Raw genomic sequence first — 25,701 nt, 5'->3', positions numbered from 1 at the left:
TCCAGCGGTTTTGCGAGAAAAAGTGAAAGCAATCGATGCTGAACTGTGTTATTTGTCTGTCGATAGAGAGTAACATTTTTCAGTCGAATAAGAATGGGGGAAAAATGGTCGCGAAAGAAATTGCAAGCTAAATTAAAAGGAAAATTGCATGGATGTAGCGAGTGCAGCGGCAATGGCGTGAGTACGGTAGCAAAACAATACAATTCGCCGGCATCAGTCCGTGCAATTTAGTCGATCATGAAAGTAATTAATGCGTTCAACCCGATATCCTCGCACAGACTCCGGCTGGTAATGGAACTGACAGAGAAGTTGGGGGAAAGAGAGACGGGAAAAAAGGAAAATACAGGGGGGAAAAAAAAGAGAGAATTCGGTGAAACTAAACAGAGCCAATTATTACGCGCGTCGCGCTTCGAGAGCGACTGATACGATTGAATTGGACGCCATTGTTTTGCAACAAACTGTAAATAGGACACAGGCACATCGTATTTATATATTCCAAAGCGTACAGCGTCGCGTTCTCTTCGGCGATTCGTTCTTTAAGACGACAGAATGCATTTAAAGGATTCGATATCCCTAATTATATCATTGATCTTCGATATTTACCGCGACACGACGGCACAACATTGCGTAACGTTCTCTTCGTTACAAAGCGAAGGTACAGTGACACGCGAAAGTATTCCAGCGTTTACTACAGAAGACTTTTGCGAATGTATTAGGTTGTCCGGAAAGTGTCTTTCTTTTACAGACGCGTCTTTTACAACAACGTATCTTTATACAAACGTGAAACCTAAGCTGTCGAACGTTGTGATCTTCAGTTTGATAGAACAGAATGGATCATACGTAATTCGATAAAACGATATAAAACGGAAAACGTGCATCCATTATTTCCTCGTAAAACGAAAGAAACTTTTCGACCTAATATATCATTTATTTAGACATTACGTGCATTTTACGAAGCTTCTTCAAACTTTGCTGGCACCGCGACGAGACACGATTATCGGCGATTGCAACGATGAAATTTCGAAGCATCTTGAGACCGTATATAAAAGTTACATGGCGTTTATTGGAAACGTACGCTTAATAGAAAATTAGCATACAGCGCGAATAATAGTATAATCTTAATAGAAAAGTCTTGAACATAGAACTAGCGCTAAAGATAATCTAACGAATAACTGTCCGTTCAAATACTTTGGTAATCTTCGCGAAACGCATACTCTCAACGAATACCTCGTAACTTCCGTACGCGCATCTTCGTTGCTTTCAAATTTCATCGATGTAACGACGGCGTTAATGAAAGAAAATATCTCTTATAATCTATACAAAAAAGAGTTTCGAACGATCGAATACTTTTGCGAGCCACTGTATTGCTCGCTTCGAGTCGGCGTTTCTTTCCCTCCCTCTTCATTTTCTTTTTTTTTCTCTCTCTCTTCTGCTATCGACCGTGCTTTCGAATGCAATTACTCTGCAAGTGCCCCCTTCGAGCGTGCCCCGATACAGGATTTTTCCCAATATCTGTATTACAACGGAACGAAAATCCGTGCAACTCGTTTGCGATGCAAATCAACGCGAGAAACGTTCCATCCTTTCGCCTATTGTAAAGGTGTATCGCATTATACGTTGTTACGGGAACGTAAACGCGCTTTCAGCGCGTGTAAACTTGTATCAATGATTGGACGGAAGAAACGAGAGTATAGGAAGGAGCTGTTACTTACGAGCATAATGATAACGATACAATAATAACGAGCAATAATAATTCGTTTAAACGAACGATTAAGCATGGTTTTCCCTTTATAGCGCGCTTGTGAAAGGCGCAAAACAATTAATGAAGTTTTAAGTAGAATTTTTTCATTAGAGTTTTCATTAAGACGGATAAAAAGAAATTGAGTTTGTTACGAAAATGTAGTTTCTGATCGGGAAATTTGTTACCATCGGATGTGCAACTGCCCCGTGTTGAAATTACACAGCGATATTTAAATATCGTTAACTTTAATCGTTTTATTATGTGGCGGCAGCCGTCAGTCACGTTTGAATTAATGTTTCTAACGTTATCGTGAATGTCGCATCGCTTGTTAAAGTTTTCACGTGATTTTCGTTAATTATTTAACTCTGTGCTGGCAACCTGGGGTTAAATAAATCAATCGGATCCACGATCGAGTTATATCGCATGAACGATGCAAAGCGACGTAACGATCAAATTATTTCCAAAATAAATTGTATACACGGGGTGTTCGCGTAGTTACGGGCCGGTAACGTTCCTTATAAAGTGTGAAAGTACGAAAAAGAACAAGCTTCAAACGTCTTTCGAAACCAACACGACAGCTAAACGTCAATTTTTCATATCGACAATTTCTTATTACGATCGCTGTTTCCTCGTTACGTTCCTTATCAAACACAACAGCGAAATTCTATTTTCTTCTGCTTCTTTCACAAAACTATCGTTCACAGGATAAACATCGGATGGTAACTACTCGAATATCCTACTAAATTGCAAACTTGCTATTTTATAAAATTCTTTATTTCTCACGGCGACGAGCAACAACTGCAAGATAAACGGTAACATCGAGGGGGATAGAAATAAAAGCAAGAAAGTACAATAGTTGCTGGAAACGTAAATGATCAGAGTTAAATATTGGCCAGGGGCCATTATTCTCGCATAAATCATTTCATGGACGTTATTTGCACGTAGATTCGCCTGGATAATTATACAGACAATATTTCCCCGTTTCCATGGTGGCCGTTGCAGTAAACGAGTATTTACGGGAAGACTTAGGGCAAGCGGATGCCACACAGCACCAGTTATTTGTGTTATCGTAAATGCCTGTTATCGCGTTCTACGTCCGTTCTTTCTTACGTCGAGTACTGGCTTGGTCGTCAGCCACCCCGTTGCTAGAACGTAAAAAGATTTTTAGAACGTCGTTATCTTGATCGCGTCAAGGTAATCACAAGTCTCGCTACTTTATTTTTTGTTAAAGGTGGAATGGCGCTGGTGATGCTGTTCGTGAGCCTGCTTCTCTTTGGCCGAGTTTCGCTTTAATCACGATCAGTAACTTGGACGGGTCTTTGGCTCAATTTACAACGAACTATAACTTCGAAGACAGGAGCCATCCAAAATCCTCCATTATTCGTCGTACGAAGGAAAGTGGGTACACCGTTTGCATCAGTGAAATTGCCAAAGGGATACCAAAGTCGATCTCCCTCAAGATACATACGTACAGGACATTAACGACTCATTTATTAAATCTATGTCGCCGCACTAATTCGCCACCGTTCATTCTCCATCGTTTTAATACGTATAACTATCACGGAAAAGAGTATTGGCAATAAGAGGAGATCCAAACCTACCGAACGAAGATTCGCGATGCGTGATAACTGTGAAGTTTTAGAAGAGCGTATAATGGCGTGTTGATCAGAGATACGCGGTTTCGTCTTAATCCTCGAGTAAATTTCGAAGCTTCGACTAATTGGAAAATTGAATTTCTTTTCTTCGCGTGTCCTTAACCGAACGATTTCTTAATTCTGAAATTTCGTTCATCGTGGAATTCAAAGTTGATAAAGAATATTCGATATTCGATTTCAGTTAGATGGATTCTAGTCCTTGGAAAAGTCTGAATATGATTTATTTTTTAACAAATCGATACGATTGCAAACTTGTTAACGTTGGATGGAAACACGGGAGATTGGCAAATAAAAATATTATTACACTTGATCAGTTGGAAATGCGAGTAACGAGTTTCCCGGCCAATCGAGTTTTACAAGCAGCGTAATTTTTTATTAAAAAATCAAATTTATCGTATTATTTCGAAAATAGATTTAAACGATGAAATACAACTCTTGACGGATTCACCGGATCTCTTCCGACGATCACTTACTTCGCATCTCTTAACAAATTTATAAAGTAAGAGGCTCGTGTATCGCTTAACAACACGCCGCGTGCACTTGCTAAAAACTTCATAACGTTTTATCTTTACAAACTCGAGAACGTTCCCTGTTAGTATAGTTACTTAACGAACGCGTACGAAGAGAGGATATTACGAGAGTTGTATAAGTAACGATACAAGTCTATAATTTGTTGTAGAATGACGTATCCAAAGTGCTGAATTGTTAATGTTTTTCTCCTCGTACGGAAACGAATTTATTAAATCGCTATGAACTATCTGCCCGAAGAATTTATTTGAAAGTCATACGTATAGTGAACAGAGAAACACGAAATATTCGCCTTCCTAAGTACACTACGAATGTATTTATTATTACATCCTCTATATGACTGTGATGTTTCCATTCCTTCTTAGTTCATTAGAAAAACGAATACAAGTCTGATATAACGCGAACAAATCATAGAGGGGTTCGTAACGTGAACAATAGTTGATCGAACGGTTACGAACCGCCGCTCAAATTAAGTGAAAAATAAACGGATTTACGATTTGCTATCAGAGCTTCGATATCCTCAAGGAATCGATTTAAACAAGCGGAGAAAGTACCGGCGCGATACGAATTTCGCTGGCAAGCGAAATTGGCTGGTTTTAATAATGTATGCGCGTGTTCGAGTATTGAAATGAATAATCATAAGGATGACTATCGAATCGAGAAGTATAGTCAGACAGTAGAGGGAAGAGCAATACCTAACTTTAATAATCGATCGGGACAATTACGACTACGCTGGTTATTGCTGAAAAAGTTTGAAATAATTTTCTGAACACGGTTCGAATACTATAGGAGGGTGATCCTATCTAGTATGAAGTGTATATGTAAATTAGGCTCATTTTCGCAAATTGCTGAAGCCAAAAGCTGAGTTGCTGAGAAGGAATATTTCGTTCTTAAAGAAGAATTATTTTATTATATGCTCCAGTTATATGAATATATGAGTAACAGCCTGTGTAATCTAACAGCAAGTGATATACAATTTTTAATATATCTTGTGATATGTTTGCATGAATAATTCGGATATTTTTAACAAACAAAATAATCGAGTTTTTCGTTGATTGACCTATTGATTCTCAATTCTGTCGCTGATAAGCTACGTTCAAAGCAACAATGAACGGCACTTAAACAACAGTTAGATTCTGTTTCGAACCGAAGCAAGAGCGAATAGTTCGGGAAATGTGCAAACAGTCGCGGTTTAATGAAAAGACAACAGAGAAAGAAGTTGCAGCTCGGAGGCTGTTAAGATAAAACACGATACATAAAACTTTCATGTTCAAACTTCATCCACTTCAGGTATAATCAATAAAGACAAATGTTTAACGACCAATGCGAGAAAGAGGGACGAAGGAGAGACAATGGAGAAATGCATCGGCGCATCGCCATGCCGAAGCAGAAAGTCATTATCGTCGAAGTTAACGATAGTTTCGCGGTACTTCGCACAAAGGTCCGCCACTTTCCTGGAAAATTATTTCAAACTATAAACCGGCCAAACTGTAAACCGAAAATCAAGCTCACTTCCTCGAGCTTCTCGCGTTAAGCATAGCCAGCAACAGAAGTGAAATGTCGTTTTATACAATCATTGTGACCGTCAATCTCGAAGATACGTCGATCAAATATATCGTGTAACGAACAACAAAAGCAAATAAACTAGAACGAACGAACAAGGAGAATACAAAGATCATCGTTGATGTTCAAAAATGTTAAAGCGCCAAGGATGCATCGAAAGAAGGCAAAATCGTTAAACTCTCGCGAGTTCGACAATGCATCGATGTATCCAATGATACATAAGGATAGGTAGCAATACTGTCATTGTGTATGTTAGACTACTGTGGATATTTTTTAATAGGTTTATAATGCGTTGACTACTTCTCCCGAGTTTCTAGTTGATTTATAAAGAAAGAAAGAGGTAAAAGAGAGGAGTATGACTGTGTATTACGATTTGAACGTCTCTGTGCGCATGAGAAAGTAAAAAATGGACTGTACAATGTATATGAGCAGTTATCACTTACGTTTATTGTTATTTATATGTTGTCTATGAAGAGATGAATACGGCAGAAACACTATTAGGAAGTTGTACACCCGAATTGGCACTATGAAATGCTTCTATGTAACTACCACGTTGTAAATATTGTTATATTTAATCCGTTCGAGTTGCTGTCAACAACAGTATATTGTCAAGCTGTTTCATTCCGTACCGATGAAGCTGAGTACGTGGCGGAATTAAATGAGAACGATATATGTCGTAGCTTTGGTGGTTCGAACCTGAGGTCTACTAATTTTGCTGTTCCGTTTCATGCACTCGATCTCACGTCTACGTTGATTTAGACAGCTATAAACAGGCGAATTCGTTCGTTTCGCGTTACAGCTAAAGCCTTAATTAAAACGACACTTATCGATTCTATTAGGAGCTACGTATTAAACGCAGAAGATTTGATATACGTGCGCGCTTCTAAACGTAGGCGAGATTATACTTTTGCGTCGTTCTATAAAGTTAATTTGCTACAATAAAAAAAAAACGAAAAAAAGAAAACGCCTAGTTGAGTTTGCGAAGATTAGTGCACTTGTATGCAGTTAAAGGAGGATCTATGTGTACAAGAACGACTTAACTAGTTGAATAGTTATTAAAATTTCAATCTCTTGCGATTTACGACTCAACGAGCGCTCCGTAATTAGGCAGGAAGTTCAGGGGCGGCCTAGCAGCAAGTTCCTGAGTCCAAAGAAACAAAAGAGAAATAAAAAAATAAACTTTTATCCTTACACACCGCATATTACTGGGACCTGTAAGTTATCAAAGTTGCGCCTGGGGCGCTCCAAAACTTTGTCCTGCGGTTAAAACTGTTCAAAAGCATCGTAGTCATGCTCCGGACAAAGTGCGATCATTGATCGGAGCATCGACTATGGTATCCGCTAGTGGCGGATGTATTTTCTTATTCTGTTTTGAGGCTCTTGCCGGAACATCTCACGCATAAGTTACTAAACTGTAATGCAATCATCGTTACTGTCCTAATAAACCTTAACATATGACTCTGTACGAGACGTCTAATAATTTTTCTTTGCGTCACAACGAGACGATTTTGTTCATTTCAGTTCTGTTTGGGAAACGTTCGAGTAGATGCGTATAACAGCAACGTCCTAAATAAAATCGAATGTCTTCTGGTTTCATCCTAAAATGAATTATTACGACGATGTTAAATAATATTTTATATCTATGGCGTTAAAAGCAAGTCAAATATATATACTGAAAATAAAAATACATGAAATATAGCTATATACGTAACTAGCTGTATTTATTTTCAAAAATCTGGTTTTTACAAATATATTCCTAAATGGAACTGACATTATTAAGAATTTCTTTGCATGTTTTTTTTTTTTTTTTTTTTGTAGATTCGATTAATGCATATCTTTAACTGTTTACTTTGTTCTTTACATGTGGAAACTACCAATCTTAAGATATGCTGCTCTGTTTTCGTTTCAGATATCAGAAATTTCATAAAGACACGGAACAGTTGTGTCAAACGTAATAAAAACATAATTTTTGTTGTCATCTGTTTAAACAATTAATTAGGATAAAAAGTTACTTTGGAGTGATACATATAGTGTCAATACATAATAAAAGCTCTTATTTTAAATTGCTTTCAAATGACCACAATCTTTCTTTTTCTCCTATTCCAAGTAATCTTCGTTCAGTTTTAATTAACAAAATAATTCATACATATTCCGCGTAAAAAAACTTTATTAAAAAGAGATATGAAAGTAATAACATACCTGTAATATTAAGAATTTACCTTGTCGTGTAAACTATAAAAAGAATTTACCTAAAATTACAATTTTTAACTGAGAATTACAATTTGGACTGAGATTAATAAAATGTTACAAAAATATGTATATATATACGTACTTTAATCCTTTGACCCTACACGATCTTATTTTATTTTTCATTTTTGGCCTTTGATATCACACGCAAATAGCACAGTGTCACAGGTGAAGAGATTTGAATCTTCACTTTCAACGCAGAAGATTTATGTCATTACACAATAAATTTGCGCAACAAATTCTTCAACATTATGTCATCCGCTTTATTAACCGCATTCACAACTGTGTATTTGTATTTGAAGAACGCGGATACGTATATCGCATTCGCAAAAGTTTGCAGCGAAACGACCTTACTTATACTAGTCATCACGTTAGCTGTCTATATCGAAAACGCTAATCGACCAGAATATCGAATACACAGGAACTTCGCAGATGTTCGCCACGTAGAGAACTCCTTTGTAGATTTACCACGAAAACCTGTTCATCAATTTCACGTGCTACATTGCCTGTTCGCTTTACGGTGTTCTTTTTACGTTGAAAACAAACCACTATGATCCTGGAGACGCTGGTTAATTTCCTCCATAACTTTGCAAGATCGTTAACCAAGGAAAGATCTCACCACTTGAGCTTAAAGTGCTATGAAATGAGAATACTCTGTTCACGTTGTATAAACGTCCGAGTGAAATTGTTTGAGATAATTATCTGTAGCAATTAGAACGCGGACAAACGGTGTGCAAGCTCTCGTACAACGGTAAAACGTCACTATTCTTTAACAAAATTATTTTTTCAAGTACGAAAGGTGAAAATAACCTACAAAGGACGTGCTGAAAGCCTTCCGTTTTTCTAACGGCATTGGTCACTTGCCAGATGCACATAGATGTAACTGGGATAAAACGCGTGCGGGTGGGCTACACTAAAAAAAAAAGGTTTGTCGCCATTAAATCTCCTTAACATTTTATTTTTATTTTAGAGCGCGTCCCGTTTACGTCAGAATAAAATGCGTTAGATTCAACGTACTTTTTTATGCAGCTAATGTCCGTGTCAGGGTATCGTTGGTTTATTTAAAGAAACGAATCACGTTCTTTATTTTCGATTTCCGAAGACATTTTTGCGAAAGAACGACCAAAGATGTCCTTTTTTTTTTAAATATTATATTCGTGTGATAATACCTCAAAGACGATAAAATAGATCTTCTGATAAATAATGTAAAAATGGAATTTCTTCAATTAAATCATCAGTGTGAGTGATAAGCTTTATAGATACTATTACGATGTTTAATTGATCGAACAAACAATTAAAACACCAATGTTTATTTTTAAATTATTTGATAAATTTGTTATCATGCGATGTTATCGTAGATAAGATACCCTCGTTATTCCTCATACAGAAATAGGCCATTTTCACCTAAACACGTAGCGGCACACCGCGGCGAGCGCCTGTATTTTGATATTCATTCCACGTATCACAGATGTTACCTGCATTTCAAAGTTCGTGGTGTCGCAGGTGGTATTATCCGTCGTTCGCGAGAAACAGACAAATAAATACAAAATTATCCGTAATAAGTAACATCTAAAATTAAAAATCCCTTCTTCTTCTCCGCTTATTAGAAAAAATACTCAAAACAAATGCCTAATTCTCAGCTCGACGAATTTTCTCAAAAATCAACTAGAGAAAATCTTGTTACAACTTAGTCGTAGCTGTGACAAACACAGAAAACACCTGCAGTTCTCTAAAGTTCCTTTCTTGCGCATTCGAAAATGCGCTTCGGAAATTCTTAATCAATTCAATATATGAAAGAAATTAGGTCGATTGCCAGAGCGTCGCGACGCTTCTTGCGATATGCTATCAGAGAGCAAATACGTGAGAGTCGCTGATCGGGAGAATTCGGGTGTTCTCGTGACGTTTGATTGCCCCTCGCCACAGGCGAGGTACATATGTGCTCTTACATCGATTCACTTACACTTAGTTGCTCGTACAGTACAGTTAACGTCCGCAGAGCACGCGGAAACGTGAAGAGGTTGGCAAGGAAGAAAGGTGTGCGATCGACGTGTAGAAAGACAGCAGATTGTATACCGTGAATCGCGCGCGTGTGCAGTGCGGTGTATCGCCTGAAGGAGCAGCCGTGCGTATGCGTAACCGGCTATATGGACGAACTTGAAGTCGAAAGGGAAGAAGCTGTGCGAGAGTAGACAGAGCGGCGGCGGCGGCGAGCGCGGGCAAGCGGGTCAGCGTTGGTAAGCAAGCAAGCAAGAACACGATTAGCCGAAATCGCGCAGTCGCGCGGTGATCCTGTCGGGTGGGAGGCGATCAGCTGTAAGCACGCGAGGAGCGAAATGTTCGTCCTGCAGAGGTCTATATTGTGAGTATTAACAATTTTTACAACAAACCGCGTACACGAAGCGACGGATCTCGATTAAACGCGTAGCCTGACCTTACTACACCGGTATACGGTAAGGCACGCACGTGCGCGCCGATTTAGATCGCCGAGAGAGGCGGAAAAGGCTTGTAAAATACACGAGAAGGGCCGCCGTAACCTAGCTTCTGCCGCAATGCAGTGCTGAAAATAGGAACGCGCTGGGAATCCGTCGATCGATACGGGGTTACCGTGTGTTCTGTGGGACAGTGCCAAACGAAATCGTATCGTGCTCACGTCCGGATAAACTCCCAAATTTTCCCATTTCGCACGCTCTTTGTTTCCTCTATACTTCATCCTACAGCATCCAATTTCCGCCGGCATCGTACAACGTGTGCAACGGCCGGTAATTTTATCCCCTCTATCATCGCATCCTGTTTCGTCTTTCCTTCCTCTCGAAACATCGACTCGTGGACGTGCTGACTGATACTTGTCGAAAAATTTGACAAAATAGGGGTTCGTTTTCGGTGAAATTTTCTGCTCGTGCCTTATCGTCATTCTTTAAATCTTATTTATGAATGAGTGATCATTTATTTGGCGCACCTATCGTTTTAGCGAAGTCTTCCATCGATCGTAACACGTGCAGCAAGTATTTCGCTCGTTGTATTCGTCTTTCCCCAAACGAACATACATATACACTGCATTAATCTATTTTTATAACCGAATGATATTAGACGTTGTTTGAGGTGTTCTTGGAAATATGTAATATCATGTCTTCGTGGAAAACAGTGTCGACGAATTTTGAGTTGAATGTCCTTGCATTTCGTTTGACCTCTCTTATTCTTCTTCCACCCATATTTATCGATCTTCGCTATATTTGGTAAATTGTTTAAATTTATTATTTATTATTATTTGTTATTATTCATTTGAAAATGTATACAAAAAAGAATTGCTTGGATTGTTTTCCTTATTTCTATTTTCGTTCTATGAGACAATAACCAATACCGTTATTATGGCATCTAGAACTCATACATATATATACATGTTTACATGAGTTTAATGCATTCCTGATTGTGTATATTTGGTAGCTACCAAATATTTTGCAAACATGATATACAATGTGAGACTTCGTGTTGCATATTAAATGAAATATATGCAATAAAATTGTATATTTAAAATATTTAACGTTATTGAACGAAGGGAGAAGTCAAAATATAAAACTATTATTATATCCTGATCTTTAGTATGGTACTGAAATTCTTACCAATATTTTCTTTTTATATTGACAAGGTTATCTTAAATTTGTATTTTATTTCGTTAGATTAATGCTATTTTTCCATAAAAAAATTTCATCGTCAAGTAATACAAGGTCAATGGAGATAAAGAGGAGTTTAAATAGATGTTTAGTATAAACTTGGAAGGTAATCTATAAATACGAATTAGTGTAAGTCCTCTTATTACTCCTCCTTTCTTATTTCAATATTAAATATTTGCGTTTTAGTGTTACTCGTTCATAGACAAATATTAATCGTTCGAAGAAAAATGAAATTATATATTAACGTAATTGTGACCGATGAATTATTATTATTAAAAAGTTCTTCAATTTAATTAGAAACAATAAAAATTAAATTCTTAGTTTCTACTCTTGTATTTGTTAACGTTATTTTTGAAATAAAGAAGTACTAATTTTTATCTACAAGCTTCCCCGCCATTTAACAACTATTTTATGTACCTCTGACTCTGTTGATCCTTGTTATTACATGCGCTAACTTTTAAATATTAAAAGTTTCATATTTCATATTTTAAATGTTTCTCTAACAGTGAATAAGGAAAAGTCATAAACCAATCATGCAGAAAAATGTTCTTGCTTCGATTACAAGCGATTGCTAGTCAGATTCATCTGTGGAAATTACGGTATACTCATAGACCATGGCCACTACATACCAATAAAGTTATATCGGTATTTTACATAATACTTTAAATCGACTAACTTACGTAAGGTATGTAAACAATCGTTCCGTACGTGGGATGTAGTTCAGTTCTGAAAAATTTACAGAATTTACTTAAATGTCAAGGTCTTTCAAATTAGTAAAATATTTTAAGATAACATAACAATTAATGGCTAGAAAACAGTAAAAAGATAACTTACCAATTTTTTCATAGTTATTTAAATTATTGGTTCTATACCTTATCGTGTAACTTATATCTTAACTATGAATGTTATTTATAGAAAAAAAAAGAAGGAATTAATCGATGGTTTGATACGTTCAGCATCATTCGATTGCGATATTATTCATTCAGCGTGTCGACTTCGACGCTTTGTCTATCACGTGCACGTTTTTTTAAAAAAGATTTCCAAAAGTAGTCCATGAAAGAGATATACTATAAAGTAAATTTTAAATGGTAAATGTGAAATGCTTGAATCTATCTTAGCAAATTCTAACACCTCGTCCAACATCTCTGAAGATGATCCCGTGTTTATTGTTTAACTTTCAAATTGTAAACCGTGTATACAGGTATTTCGCAAAGCTACTGAGCACATTGTAACTTTACATATGCAAATATTTATTGTTCCTGGTTTTATAACAAATAGTCTTTACAAACACACGTGCTTCCAGAAAATGACGTCAACGCTATGTCATGTAGCTGCACCCAGCTAATACCGAGGAAACCGTAATGACCAAGCTACCATATGATAGAGCTGATATAGGTCAAAGCTGATCATACGAATGAGTCGCGTACAGGAGGAAGTTGCGATTCAATCGAAAAGAAAGTTTGATACGCGAAATTCTTCATCCTGAAACATCTTCTAATATTATCCCATGAACGCACGTTTCTACGTTTTACGACGAATAAATATTTTTCTTATGAATCTGCAAATTATTGGAACTGAGAGTACGGTTTTCAATAGCGATCCGATAATATTATCTTAATAGCGATAAAATATAACAATGATTTCTCTGAAACGACTGATAATCGTCATGAAATATATCTTCGTCCAAGACATAAACGTTTCCACCAACATATTTTTCACAGTTATTTGTTCAAATTTGGCAGCGTGCCATTAAAATAATTATAGATTGGCTCGTTCTCTTTGCAGAAATGCAATAACGTTTTTCCTACCTAGTTACATATACTTGAAAGTACCTATGTTATTATTGCACGCCTACCCATGAAGTATGTATAATCAATTGCAGTCACGTGCTTTAATTCCATAGTTTAGTTATAACCAGATCAAACCGATAAGATTTTATTGTGCAATGTCCAGTTATTATCTATGACTCAGATATCTTGTCGAATTCAAACGAACAGATAAAAGGAACGGATAAAACGAATTCAAAAGAACACCTAAATACACCTAATTGTCGCTTTTGCGAATTATTGTTTGTATTAAGTGACCATGAAATTTACCGAATGGTCAGAAAATCACTCGACCTTAAAAATCACAAATTATATTTTCTACGTACGAACATAATTTACATTTAAATACTGTTATTGCACATTTAAGAGTTGTTTATTTAAATTTTGCGTAGCGTTTAAAACTAACAAAGCGAATTCCGATTTCTGGTTTAAGACAATGTTTTTTGCCAACGTGTAATATTGCAATTTTTATTCGTGCAACTGCCCGTTAGCTTAGTTTGAAAGTGTCTGAAAGACCATGGCCAGTGACGAATGTGCGAACGTGTCAAACTACTACTTCTACAGAATTTATTCTAAGTCTAATGAATATACGATTAAATGACAGGGTATCGTGTTATCCACATTCCGCTCGGTTTCTCTGGTTACAATGCTTTCAACGCGTCCTTAATCGATACGAACTCTCCACTTTGACATTTTCGATCTCTCCCGACAGTTTGATTTACTACAAATCGATTCTATGCGCCTGGGGCTCTTTCGTGCGATTACGTAAAAGAAGAATACGAATATAATCATAGTTATATCTATCAATCGTAAAATCGATATCTGTACTATCCGTGACATTAAGTTCCCGACGCAGCAGTTCTAGGCTAACTGAAAATCCTGAGATCCTTGTGTGTAAGATGCAAAATATTACGATATAAGCAACAAACATATGGGGAAGTTGAAATTAATTTCATTTTAATTAATTTTTTACTAAAAAAAAAAAAAAACATACTGAGCAGAAAAAATACGTATTTTTAATAAAATACTCATCATATTATATTTGCTCTGACTATATTATAGAAAAGCTGGTATTGGTAATTTACAAATTGTAAAATTTCACTAATAATACTAGTTTAATTGCGCAAAAAGGGTGTCTGTTATCGTGATTTGTCAATTTATTTTTTTCAATTTGTTTCAAACGTTTTCCTCTAAAATTGTTCGTGACTTTATTGTTTCCTCGACAAGTTACTTTTGCAACAAGTGTTTGTCGTTAAAAAGAAAAAGCTGTCGATCATGGTAGAATTGAACAGAAATTTTCTGAGTGACGTTAATCGGTCTTTAGAAAAGCTAGGCAGTTTTAACTCGTTCTCACGCATCGAACGTTACATAAATGATTCATTCATTCAGTTGAACGTACTAATTGGCAAGCATTTGTGTTGAAGATTCATAAACCAACGGATGTTTTAATTTTAAATACAATTTTGCTAATAGCTAGGGAACAAACAATATACGATGTTTATAACACGGGGTTATGAACGAAACAGGAAACGTTTTCAATTAAATGCAGAGGAATATTAAGTTTCTATTTCTAGCAAGTTTACTTCTCCCGAAATTACTTAAATTACGTTGTGAGAAATAAGGAACTTCGACTTTTACACTATTTTTACGCTTGTTATCATCTCAGAGATAAGAAAACTCTTAAAAGAGAATTACCTTTTAATCCCTCTTATAAATTATCCTTCTTTGACAAAACATTGCATATATTTCGTACAATCATGCACACCAACCAACGTAATAACTAATTATTATTAAATTGATAGAATATAGAGATTCTATAGTCAAGAATAACAAAAAATGTGCCGAAAGCTTTATTTTTGAGAAGATTAATTTAAAAACGTGTATACACGCGTGTTTAACTAATTCTCATTTGGCAAGGAATAGACAATTGGTAGAAGATTACCCTAACTTTATTCTGAAATAAGTCGAAGATATCAAGTTTTCTGTGCGAAGTCACGAGCTCGAAGTTTCCAAGAAAATCGAACTTGAAAATTTACAACATCGTATGCATTTATAAAAATAATTGATACAGAAAAAACAGATGAAATGATTATTTCTTTACGATGATTACTAGATCGCCCAGCAGCAGAAATTGTGCAGGATCATGGGCGCGAATGCTGCCACCTACGCATCCTGCTGCAAAAGATATTCAAAGGATATACAGAGAAATCCACGAAGTGTCTGGAGATGTCGTACCTATCAATATGGTGAAAGGTATTGGCCATTTGAGGGACCCTCGACTTAATAAGGTATTTAAAATTCATCTCTATTATCTACCATGTCTTATAAAGTATCTTCATATTTTTTCTTTCATAAATTTTAATTCTTTGTTTAAAACTGTAATTTAAATCTAACGAACAGAGGGCAATCTCCAGAAAAACCGAAGAAAGAAATAATCTTTTTTTATCATCAATCAAATGATAAAATTCCCTCATTGTGAAAACAGATATTTATCACAGAAGTGTACCTCTTCTTGAGATATTCAAAGATCTGATATTCTTATTCAGGGACTGGCATTTACTTTGCAAGAAAGAATATCCTTAGGTATACACGGCTTGCAACCACCAAGATTCAAAACTCAGGAAGAACAATTGGCTCTGTGCAAGGCCTCAGTCATGAAGTATACTGAGGATTTAAATCGGTATCTTTATCTCGTGGAATTACAGGTAAAATAAGAAATAATTTTCAGTTCTAAGGACATATAAAATTCAAGGTAATTATCGATATCTCAGCCACCTCGTCGATTCTGATAATTTTTGGATACATTGAAGAAATCAACATTTTCCCCATTTTTTTCCTATACATGTAACTCCCAATTGGCCTTAATTTCCAAAATATTCGCAAAAAACTGTCGGTATCTATGTTTTAACTATGCGTTGGTTAACTATGCATCAGCTTGATAGGCGGCATCCTCAAGGCGACCAGATAAAATGACGCCTAAACAAAACCTATTTCTTATTTTTGATTATAGTTTATATAGATTTGGGTTAGGCCACGAGGCAGCTGGCTATCAATACTGATTCACATGAAAGTTCACTGTAGTGGTATCGATAGCTTTTGGCTAAAGCTATAAGGCCGAGCAATGGTTACATGTGTAAGAAAAAGTTGTCTAGTATTATAGCTCTGACAACATATCAAAAAATTTTCGAAGTCGCTGAAATGAATAAGATATCGATAATTGCCAAATTCGAAGTGATGATTCACGAATCAATTAATTCGTAGGAAAGAAACGAGAGATTGTTTTTTCGTCTATTAAGTGAAAACATCGAGCAGATGATGCCAATCGTATATACTCCTACCGTCGGATTAGCCTGTCAGAAGTTCGGCGTTATCTATCGCAGACCTCGTGGATTATTTATCACAATATATGATAAAGGTCACATTTACGAGATCTTAAACAACTGGTTCGTATTTCATAAAAGTGCTAATTAGCGCTTTCAGTCCTGAATTATATTACCATTGTTTTTATATTAAATATACATATTTATGTTTCATGTTGTGTTTCCTATCTTTGAAATTTATATTTCGAAGATATGGATAAGTATGTAGCTTGTTTTGAAAGCTAACGGAATAAATTATTGAATAGATTAGCACTCAAAACCGTGTAATGTGTTTCTATGATTTATAAAGCATGTACAATTAGATTAAAAACTTTCATATCTGCACTGAATTTTTTAAACCATAAATCAATTTTATAAAATAACATATTTTAAATTATATTTCCTCTTCTTGTAAAATATAGATTAATTTACAATAATTTACATTAATTTACACAAATATAATTTATCACGTAACATTATATTTAGGCCTGAGCAAGCGGTTCGTGCAATTTGCGTAACAGATGGAGAGAGAATTCTCGGTCTCGGTGATCTCGGTGCTTGTGGGATGGGAATTCCGGTAGGAAAATTAGCTCTTTACACTGCCCTGGCTGGCATAAAACCACACCAATGCCTACCAATTACTATCGACGTCGGCACAAATAACGAACAGCTAAGAGACGATCCTCATTATATTGGTCTTAACAAACCCAGAAGTCAAGGCGCTGAATATGATGAATTGATTGATGAATTTATGGCTGCTTGCGTGAAAAAATATGGCCAAAATGTTCTCATTCAAGTACGCTTACAAACGATGCCGTTTCTTTTCCTTCAATTTAATTACATGTAATAAATATTTCATATTACTGTACTGTTACAGTTCGAAGATTTCGGAAATCACAATGCCTTTCGTTTCTTAGATAAATATCGCGACAAGTATTGTACGTTTAACGATGATATACAAGGTACTGCCGCAGTTGCGGTTGCTGGAATTTTAGCATCGAAAAGAATAACCAAGAAATCTATGTCCCAAAATAAATTCGTATTTTTGGGCGCTGGTGAGGTATGCAATAGTTTATATATCATAAAAACAGATCACTATTTGTACAGTCAAGTCCTATTTTGACTCTTAAATCTCTTTTAATTAATATAGGCAGCTATTGGAATAGCTGACCTTTGTGTTAAAGCAATGGAAGCAGATGGTTGTACTGAACAGGAAGCTCGTAATAATATTTGGATGATGGATATTGATGGATTGCTCGTTAAAAATCGACCAGAAGGTAACCTGGAAGGTCATAAGATCTGGTATGCGAAAGATCACAAAGTGATGAAATCACTATTGGAAGTTGTAAAAGAAGTGAAACCAACTGTTCTAATTGGTGCGTAATCCTTAATTTATCGGCATGCTTTCATCTCTATCTAAAATAAGAATGTTGGTACAGGTGCTTCAGCAGCAGCAGGAGCATTCACTCCCGAAGTCTTGAGAGAAATGGCCAAAATCAATGAAAGACCTTTGATCTTTGCATTGAGTAATCCAACTATCAAAGCAGAGTGCACAGCTCAACAAGCTTACGATTATACAAATGTAAGAAAATTATTTGTATTAATGAAACTTTATTCGAAGCGTGCAGAAAAATACGATATATTTTGTATCTCAGGGAAAATGCATTTTCTCGTCGGGTTCTCCGTTTGGCGAAGTGCACTATAACGGAAAAGTATATAAACCTGGACAAGGAAACAACGCGTACATTTTTCCTGGAATCGCATTGGGCGTCATCGCTACTGGATGTCATCACATTACAGAAGATTTATTCCTAATCTCGGCTCAAGCTGTTGCTGATCACGTGAAAGACGAAGATCTCGAAGTGGGCAGTCTCTACCCACCGTTAAGCACTATTCGTGAATGTTCAATTGATATCGCCGTACGAATTGCTGACTACGCTTACGCTAAAAGTAAGTTCTTTGACTACGTATATTTAAGTTTAATTTTTCAAATCAATAGCAATATACAGGGTCTCCGAGCAAAGATTGTAGAACATTGAAAGTGCTTCTGAAAGCCACAATAAGATAAAAATGAAGAATGTAAGAATTACGTTCGAGACTTTAATTGTTACATTTATTCGCTAGTTGAGTTTTAATTACCATTGATTAATAAAAGTCTCGATTTTTTGTTTTCTTAATTGCCGTATAAGTGGCTCCTAAATCTTCTAGCATCTTTATCTGAGCGCACTGTGATAATGTGATATATAATAATGATATTAAACTTCTAAATGTGGTTTTGAACAATATATCTCAAATTTTATCTCATTTATCAGCTGGGTTGGCAAGTGAGTATCCAGAACCAAAAGACAAACGCGAATTTATTGTAAGTAAGATGTACGATGCTAACTATGACAGTCCACTGCCAAATCTTTACGACTGGCCAGGAGATTATGCCAAACCACGTGTTTTACCAGATAAGTAAGTATGATATGAAATCAACAATTCCATCTAGCATTTCGCATTTTATTGTAAAAACACTTTTGTTTAAAAAAGGAAGCGTTTTAGAAATAATGTAGGGATGCGTAGACTAATAGGAATTAATGGTATTAGAATTTGTTTCAAAAGGTAATAGTGCATACGAGAAATAGTAAGTTTAAAGATATGATAGTAGGCAAATTAACATCAATTCAGTGAATACATTAATATGCATGTCGCTTTTTAATCTCTCTTGCAGAAGTGCTTAAAATGTAGCATTGCTTTATTTCTCTTAGTTTTGTTTAATACTTTTCTTTCAAAAATTTAATATCACTTAGAAACTGAAACTTTTTTCGTTGTTGCAGTTAACTACAAACATAGTTAATCATAAATGTTCAGTATTTAGCTAGCGCATATTCATTATCTTCTGCGAAGGAAAAGCTATAGAATATTATCTGTTAATTTGCAATTTCTAAAAACTAGAAAAAGTCGAAAGGAATATTTTTTCTCTGCACAGCTACCTTTCATATTAAACGCTTGTTGTATGAATCATAGTTCAACTATTTCTTTAGCATTTTACGTTATCGTATGCTCGTTGCTCATCAGTGACTGACTTCGGTGCAGGCCGCTGAAGCTTAATTAATCTTTTTCAGAGACACTGTAGAAATCCGCCACGATTTAAAACATCTGTAGCGGATTTCACCGGGCGGAATATTCAGAAGCTATCATTATTACCATTATCAATAAAAATATCGCTGTATCCTGTATTGAAACTATAAGACAGGTCGTGACACAAGTACAGGCAACAGTGCGGTTGTAAAACAATTTTAACTGTAAGGACTGTTACTCTGTCAGTGACTAATGCCAGTGCTTTTACCATATAACTTGCACGAGGTGTTAAGCACGAGAAACAATTACATAGTGCTATTATTACAGCATCGAATGACTCAGTAAGCTAACATTGCAGTATTTTAACGTTCTCCTTCATCCCATATGCAATATTAGGATTGCTAGTTTATCGTTCAAAACCGTACTAGGTATTAACCAGTGAAAGTATTTAAAGAAAGTTTATAACGTTGTTATTCACCTCTATGCCCTACATTTATGTTACATAAAAGAAAGACACAAAAACCGATATGACACATAGAGGTACGCCTGCATAGTACGTTTATGATTTTATATTACACACATACATACCTAAATATACATATATAAACATAACGTAATAAAATTAAGTATATATTTGTACAGTGAAATTTTTCGATCGTAAAATTGATAACAAATAAAATGAAAAATTTCACGAATACATACGATTGTTTCTAAGTATGATTAGAAATTTCATTTTTTCTTTTTTTCATTTATTTCGAGTATTTCGAGGGATTCTCTCTGAATGATGTTATTTTATAAATAACATTTTTTTCGACATAGAAACGAATTTTCGTAAAAATCAAATACATATTGTACTGTATGTTTAAGGTTACCCGATTTTTCCTTTTCGGACGATGCCAATATGTCCCAATCTCCTCTCACCCTGAAGAATCAATCTACTCCCCCAATCCCAATCAAATTGAACAAATGTACGGTCCAAAGATGATTGGTGCACTTGAAGCACACTTTAGTGCTGTCACATTTTTATTTTGCCATATTTTATATATACTTTTAATAAATAAACATCATTTTATAAATAAGAAAGGGAAAAGATAGTAGTGAGATTATGCAAAACAACTATCATTTGTGACTTTTAATACAACACGTTTGATCGTTGCTTTTGCAATTAGTATCCGTTTCAAATTATAGACGAATTTATCTTAGGTTTGCTCAAATATATTCGCGCGTAAGCGAATAACATTTTACGGGTAAAATAATGTAATGTTTAAAGCTACCGACATAATCGAAAACTGGTTTCGAGTTTGCTATTTGAATGTCTGTGTGTCACATGTAAAAAGTATTTTACAAACGATAATGAGATCATTAGATATGTATTTCATATCCTAAAATATACATGCAGTTACGTATTTGTTCCTGAAATATTTTCGGTGTTTATACTTTTCGGGCAATTGTTGTATAAAGCAATTCTATACAAATCAAATAGTACGACTTATTTTTCTCTACGTATCAAAGAGTGTCTATTTTCACGAAGACGTATTAAAAACGCGCTATATATAGATGTCAATATTTTATTCTGGATTTTTAACGATATATTTTTTCGAGTTTCGCATGCTCTGTCCAATATAAAATTCCGAGAAACCGCACGAAACGTATACTATACATGCATAAAATGTGTTTGTATGTGTCATATAACATGTAATTGATCGTTAGTTAGCCAAAATGCCGGTTATTGAGCCCGGATACAATGCGTGAGAATGTTTGCTACTACGAATTTCGTTGTTTACTTTTACACTTTAAAATGTCACAGTGAGTTTAGCCAAGTGACGAAATCTCGGTGTCGAGTGATAGTACATTAGAACAGCGATTGGAAGAAATATATTCATGTCCCAATCTGATTTCTTATACATGTAGCTGAATACAGTCGCAAATCGTCACTTAGTTAAGCGTAACACGTTAATAAAGTATTATTACACCATTACTAACCGTGTTCTTCTCCCAACAGATTATGACGTGTTGGCGAGTTGAAAGACAAGACGACTGCTCTGACGTATATACAGTCGTTTTAAGTTAATTCGAGTCAAATTTCAAACAGAATGACTCAAAAGATGGCTACACTCCCATAATCCTTTAAACAAAAGTTTTATTCTGATACATCAGGACATTCAGTTCTTAATCCAAATTCTTTAAGTGCTGATACTCCGTACTTATTTATTATTAATTTAAAGCCACAATTATAATTTATATATGTACGTAGGCTGTTCACTAATTTCAGATCCGTATCTTTATTTATTTTATTTATTTATAACTTTTATTTTTACTTATATTTAAATTGAACGACTAATGTATGTAAATCAAAAAGTATTATTATATTGTGATACTTTCTTTTGAATACTTAAAGAAGAAATTAGTGAATAGTTATTGCTTGTAGGAATTACGTCTATATATTGCTGATATATTATCTGTTATTTGAATTTCTTTTAATATATGAACAAATCTTTTTTCAAGAACTGCAATCTAAGTAATCGTGTGAAATTTAGTATGATATTATATATAGTATATTATATTGTATATATAGTATATATATATTATATTATATATATATAATATATATATATATATCATTATATATATATATTATATTATTATTATATATATATTATATATATAATATATTATATATATGATATATAGTATATTATATTTTAAAAAAGGCGATATTTATAATCATCAAAAGAGTAAAAATTTCTAAACACGAAAATATATTCTGTTCTGTTAGGTATACTATGTAAGGCCACATATGTATGTATGTAAATTGTCACTTCGTTTGTTCGATTTTATCATGGTCTTATATTGCATTAACAAACACTGTCATCAAGGAAAAAAGATAGAAAGGCAACATTGTAAAAACCGTGTTTTTTGTACTGTATTGTAATTGTCACTTTTAAGTTAAGTAAATATACAAAAGTAAAAATTCTGTCACAAGATTCCTATATGTTCCGTGAAATAGAAACTTTGATGAACAACATGGATTTGATTATTACTATCACGTGACAAATATAACAAAACACCTCTCTTCTAAATTATTCTGAATTATATCAGATTATACTATTACAAAGGTGAAAAATGGCTAAAAAAATTAATACGAGTCCGATTAGATATTTTCACATTATTTCCTATGGTTATTTCTAGTAGACCTAATACAATCACAAAAACAAACACGCTTATTGGTCGAAAACGTCACATACCAAGACCATATAGCAACACGTGACGGCGAACAATAAAGACCAGTATGTACTTCCCTTGTCCCTGTCGTCCCGCTAGCCATTTCTCATCTCTGTATTAATATATGCATATTATCTAGAACGAGAGGTATTCAAGTTATGCAACTTAAATGCAACTATGTGCTCATTAGAATTTGTTACTGAATGTATACATTAAACACTAAAGCTATGAATAAATGTTAAATTATGGTCGTTAATGTGTATTTATTTCATTATATTCCTGCTCCGATATTCGAATGAAGATAGTTTCGGACATTTATAAGTGCAAGAAAAATGATTATTTTGGATTCATTAAACGAAGCTTTATGAAAAAGATTCAGTTATGTACATAATTATAAAAATTATTTTTCTTATTAAATATATCTATTCCCTTTCATACATATATGTATAAAATTTCAGCCATTATACAAAATGCAAATGGCAGTTATAAATTTTAATGAATTCATTTTACATTGGTAGATTTGCTTCGAACATGTCAATCTGACATCTAAACTCTACTTAGTACTTAAACAATACTTTTAAGTACTAAGTATGTATTTAAACATTCTATGAATAAAAATTATTTTATAAATAATAGTGGAGAACTATAGCATATTTATTTAGGCACTATCGTCAGAAACGTTTGGCTCATAATCAGGATCGTCATCATCGTCATCTTCTAGTTCCAAATCATCAAGATTTTGAAACAGACTTTCGTCTACTTTAACAGAATCTAAGAATTTAAAAAAGTAATATTATATTCTTTACAAATATTTTGCATAGCTCAACTTAAATTAAATAAATTAAGCATTTTAAAACAATACCATCATCTAAGAACTTCAAATCAGACTGATCCAATGTTTTGTCAGTCATAAATAATTCTCTACCAGTTAATTTTTTCCCTTCTCTCTCAGCCATTTCTCTTCTTTTTGTGTATCCCATTTCTTCATCAAATTTTTCTTTCCAACTTAAAAATGTTTCAACCGTAACTCGTGTTCCCTCAAACTTTTTCTATGACAATGTAAGAGCTTTTTATATTACAAGATCAATGAAATTAATCTTATTTCAATATTTTTACAATGTTAGATATATCTTACTCTTTCTGCTTCTTCCTCTTCTCTGAGTTTTTGTGCTGCACTCTCTTCTCTTTTCAATTTAATTTTATCCCACTGTACATTAAGCCACTCCTGAGCAGCACTAACTAAAGTAAATACCATGACCATTCCAAGGTTTTCATTCATTTGTTCCATCAGATGTTCCTTTAATTTCTCAGCATTTCCTTCTCCGAAGTTTTCATGTTCCTCTATCGATATAAGAAGTGACTCATCTGGATATTTTTCAGTATATGTAAATTCCAATGAACAGCTGAGGCCATTCCCAGTACCTGGTTCATACTCTTCAGTTTTAATAGGTATGGAAAATGTATAAAATGGTTCTACAGCTAAAACTGAAAAAATGTTCCATTTATAAAAATCTCAAAATTGGAACTGCAGAAGATTATTTAACATAAATCTATTGTTTCAATAAATTAACTAAGAAACGAACAAACAATAATTATAAGTAATTCTTTATAAAGTAATATATTTTACAATATACAAACAAATTTGTAGGTTATTGGACATTCCATGCATACTTTCCAATTCTCCACAATAAATTGACTCCAAAGCTTCGATTTCATTGTGTTGCTCATCTTTATAATCCATAATGATTAAAATAAAATGGATTGTTAAAAATGTTTTATGTTGCGTATTTAATTAATTCTTTGTAATAAATTACAGGAAATCATGATAAAATCGCAACAAATTGTGAACCGGTGAATAACGCCGTAGCAGTGTATGACAAACAATATCATTGACTAGGCAGATACCTACAGAATAGACATCACAACATGAAATTTTGTATCTCACTTTCTGAAATACCGACCTGCTATGGCGAACGTACGAATTACATTCAAAATTCAATTTTTGAAAGCGATAAAGATAACAGCTGTGAAAAGATATTAATCTGTTAAACGTATAAATGCAAGAGAGATACCTAATACACTTTTTATTCTATTTTCTATTTCATTCAATAAAATAGAAGGCGATAAATTCTAATGTTGATTTCTATGAATTTACAGTAATTTATAATCAAAACTAAGAACAATCGTGATATCTCATAAACCTTAATACTAAAGCAAACACAATCAATAATTCAAACCGAAATAGATATCTGTGCCCAACTTTAAACGAAAACGCGAAATTTAGATTACTTCGCGACTTAAATTACTTCGCGATTTAACCCGTAATTAGTTTCTCGGAACATTAATATAAATCCGCGATTTGCCCAACATAGCGATGAACTTTAATAATCAATATCATTTCATTAGTATAAAAAATCGCAAAGTGCAAGAAGGCCTATCCTCGACTAATAAATAAGACACATAAAAATTATGTTACTATTCATGGGTATAATAGATATTCGAGGTTAGTACGTTCGTAAAGAATTCTAAATAATACAACTAGTCATTCGTGTCGATTCGGACCTTTTGTCCTACGACATGATTGAATGACCTGAGGAACGGTAAAATATACAACTCACAATTAGATGTGAATTCGTTGACATCGATGCTGCAGTAATTCAGAAGAGGTCATCACCAAGGTAGTCATCAAGAAAATATTATCGAATTCCATGCAGCAATGTGACTGTATTAACGTCTATGTATGTGTCTCTATTCTTTTAAAGTCGTTTCTGTAGTGATAATCTGCACAAAAAAAATCAAAATTTTAGAATTAACGTATAGAACTGAACC

At 34.4% G+C, this 25,701-nt stretch overlaps 3 protein-coding genes and 1 long non-coding RNA gene across 11 annotated transcripts in view; 2 read left to right on the top strand and 2 right to left on the bottom strand.

Annotated features, from left to right (window-relative positions):
- Positions 1-6,952, top strand: part of LOC126924568 (suppressor of lurcher protein 1) — a 530,829-nt gene extending 523,877 nt beyond the window's left edge. For all 3 annotated transcript variants that reach the window (XM_050739228.1, XM_050739229.1, XM_050739231.1), the window contains exon 13: positions 2,973-6,952. In XM_050739228.1, the coding sequence (XP_050595185.1) occupies positions 2,973-3,034 (62 nt within the window). In that variant the 3' untranslated portion in view covers positions 3,035-6,952. The remainder of the gene's footprint in view (positions 1-2,972) is intronic.
- A 317-nt stretch (positions 6,953-7,269) lies between these two features.
- Positions 7,270-9,562, bottom strand: LOC126924618 (uncharacterized). The gene is made up of 2 exons (XR_007713605.1): positions 7,820-9,562; positions 7,270-7,736 (listed from the first exon to the last, which is right to left on the bottom strand). It is a non-coding gene; the product is annotated as an uncharacterized LOC126924618 (long non-coding RNA).
- A 215-nt stretch (positions 9,563-9,777) lies between these two features.
- Positions 9,778-25,701, top strand: part of LOC126924569 (NADP-dependent malic enzyme-like) — a 28,505-nt gene continuing 12,581 nt past the window's right edge. For 2 of the 6 annotated variants that reach the window (XR_007713589.1, XR_007713588.1), the window contains exons 1-11: positions 9,779-10,093; positions 15,342-15,516; positions 15,775-15,933; positions 16,490-16,671; positions 17,074-17,383; positions 17,465-17,647; positions 17,738-17,963; positions 18,027-18,169; positions 18,243-18,537; positions 18,900-19,044; positions 19,695-19,874. Coding sequence is in view for 2 of the 6 variants with exons in the window: in XM_050739232.1 (XP_050595189.1) it covers positions 10,068-10,093; positions 15,342-15,516; positions 15,775-15,933; positions 16,490-16,671; positions 17,074-17,383; positions 17,465-17,647; positions 17,738-17,963; positions 18,027-18,169; positions 18,243-18,537; positions 18,900-19,044; positions 19,695-19,734 (1,884 nt within the window). In the remaining 4 variants the exon portion in view is untranslated. Of the gene's footprint in view, positions 10,094-15,341; positions 15,517-15,774; positions 15,934-16,489; positions 16,672-17,073; positions 17,384-17,464; positions 17,648-17,737; positions 17,964-18,026; positions 18,170-18,242; positions 18,538-18,899; positions 19,045-19,694; positions 23,129-25,701 lie in introns of those variants that run through there. The other 4 variants (XR_007713590.1, XR_007713587.1, XM_050739233.1 and 1 more) reach the window with 4 other exon arrangements.
- Positions 22,449-24,738, bottom strand: LOC126924592 (RWD domain-containing protein 1). The gene is made up of 4 exons (XM_050739308.1): positions 24,544-24,738; positions 24,008-24,357; positions 23,735-23,921; positions 22,449-23,643 (listed from the first exon to the last, which is right to left on the bottom strand). Exons 1-4 carry the CDS (start codon positions 24,611-24,613, stop codon positions 23,531-23,533), a joined length of 720 nt encoding a protein of 239 aa, XP_050595265.1. The 5' UTR covers positions 24,614-24,738; the 3' UTR covers positions 22,449-23,530.

The sequence above is a fragment of the Bombus affinis genome, chromosome 14 (assembly GCF_024516045.1).
Source record: "Bombus affinis isolate iyBomAffi1 chromosome 14, iyBomAffi1.2, whole genome shotgun sequence".
Taxonomy (NCBI): Eukaryota; Metazoa; Arthropoda; class Insecta; order Hymenoptera; family Apidae; genus Bombus; species Bombus affinis.
Note: the sequence above shows the minus strand (reverse complement) of the source record. Positions and strands in the feature narration are given on the sequence as shown.

Bases quoted from the DNA above. Each gene is read 5' to 3' on its own strand.
- LOC126924592 (XM_050739308.1), bottom strand. From the start codon at position 24,613: ATGGATTATAAAGATGAGCAACACAATGAAATCGAAGCTTTGGAGTCA. The intron at 24,358-24,543 runs GTATGCATGGAA...ACATTTTTTCAG, and splicing joins TTATTGTGGAGAATTGGAAA to TTTTAGCTGTAGAACCATTT. The intron at 23,922-24,007 runs GTAAGATATATC...ACATTGTCATAG, and splicing joins AAGAGGAAGAAGCAGAAAGA to AAAAAGTTTGAGGGAACACG.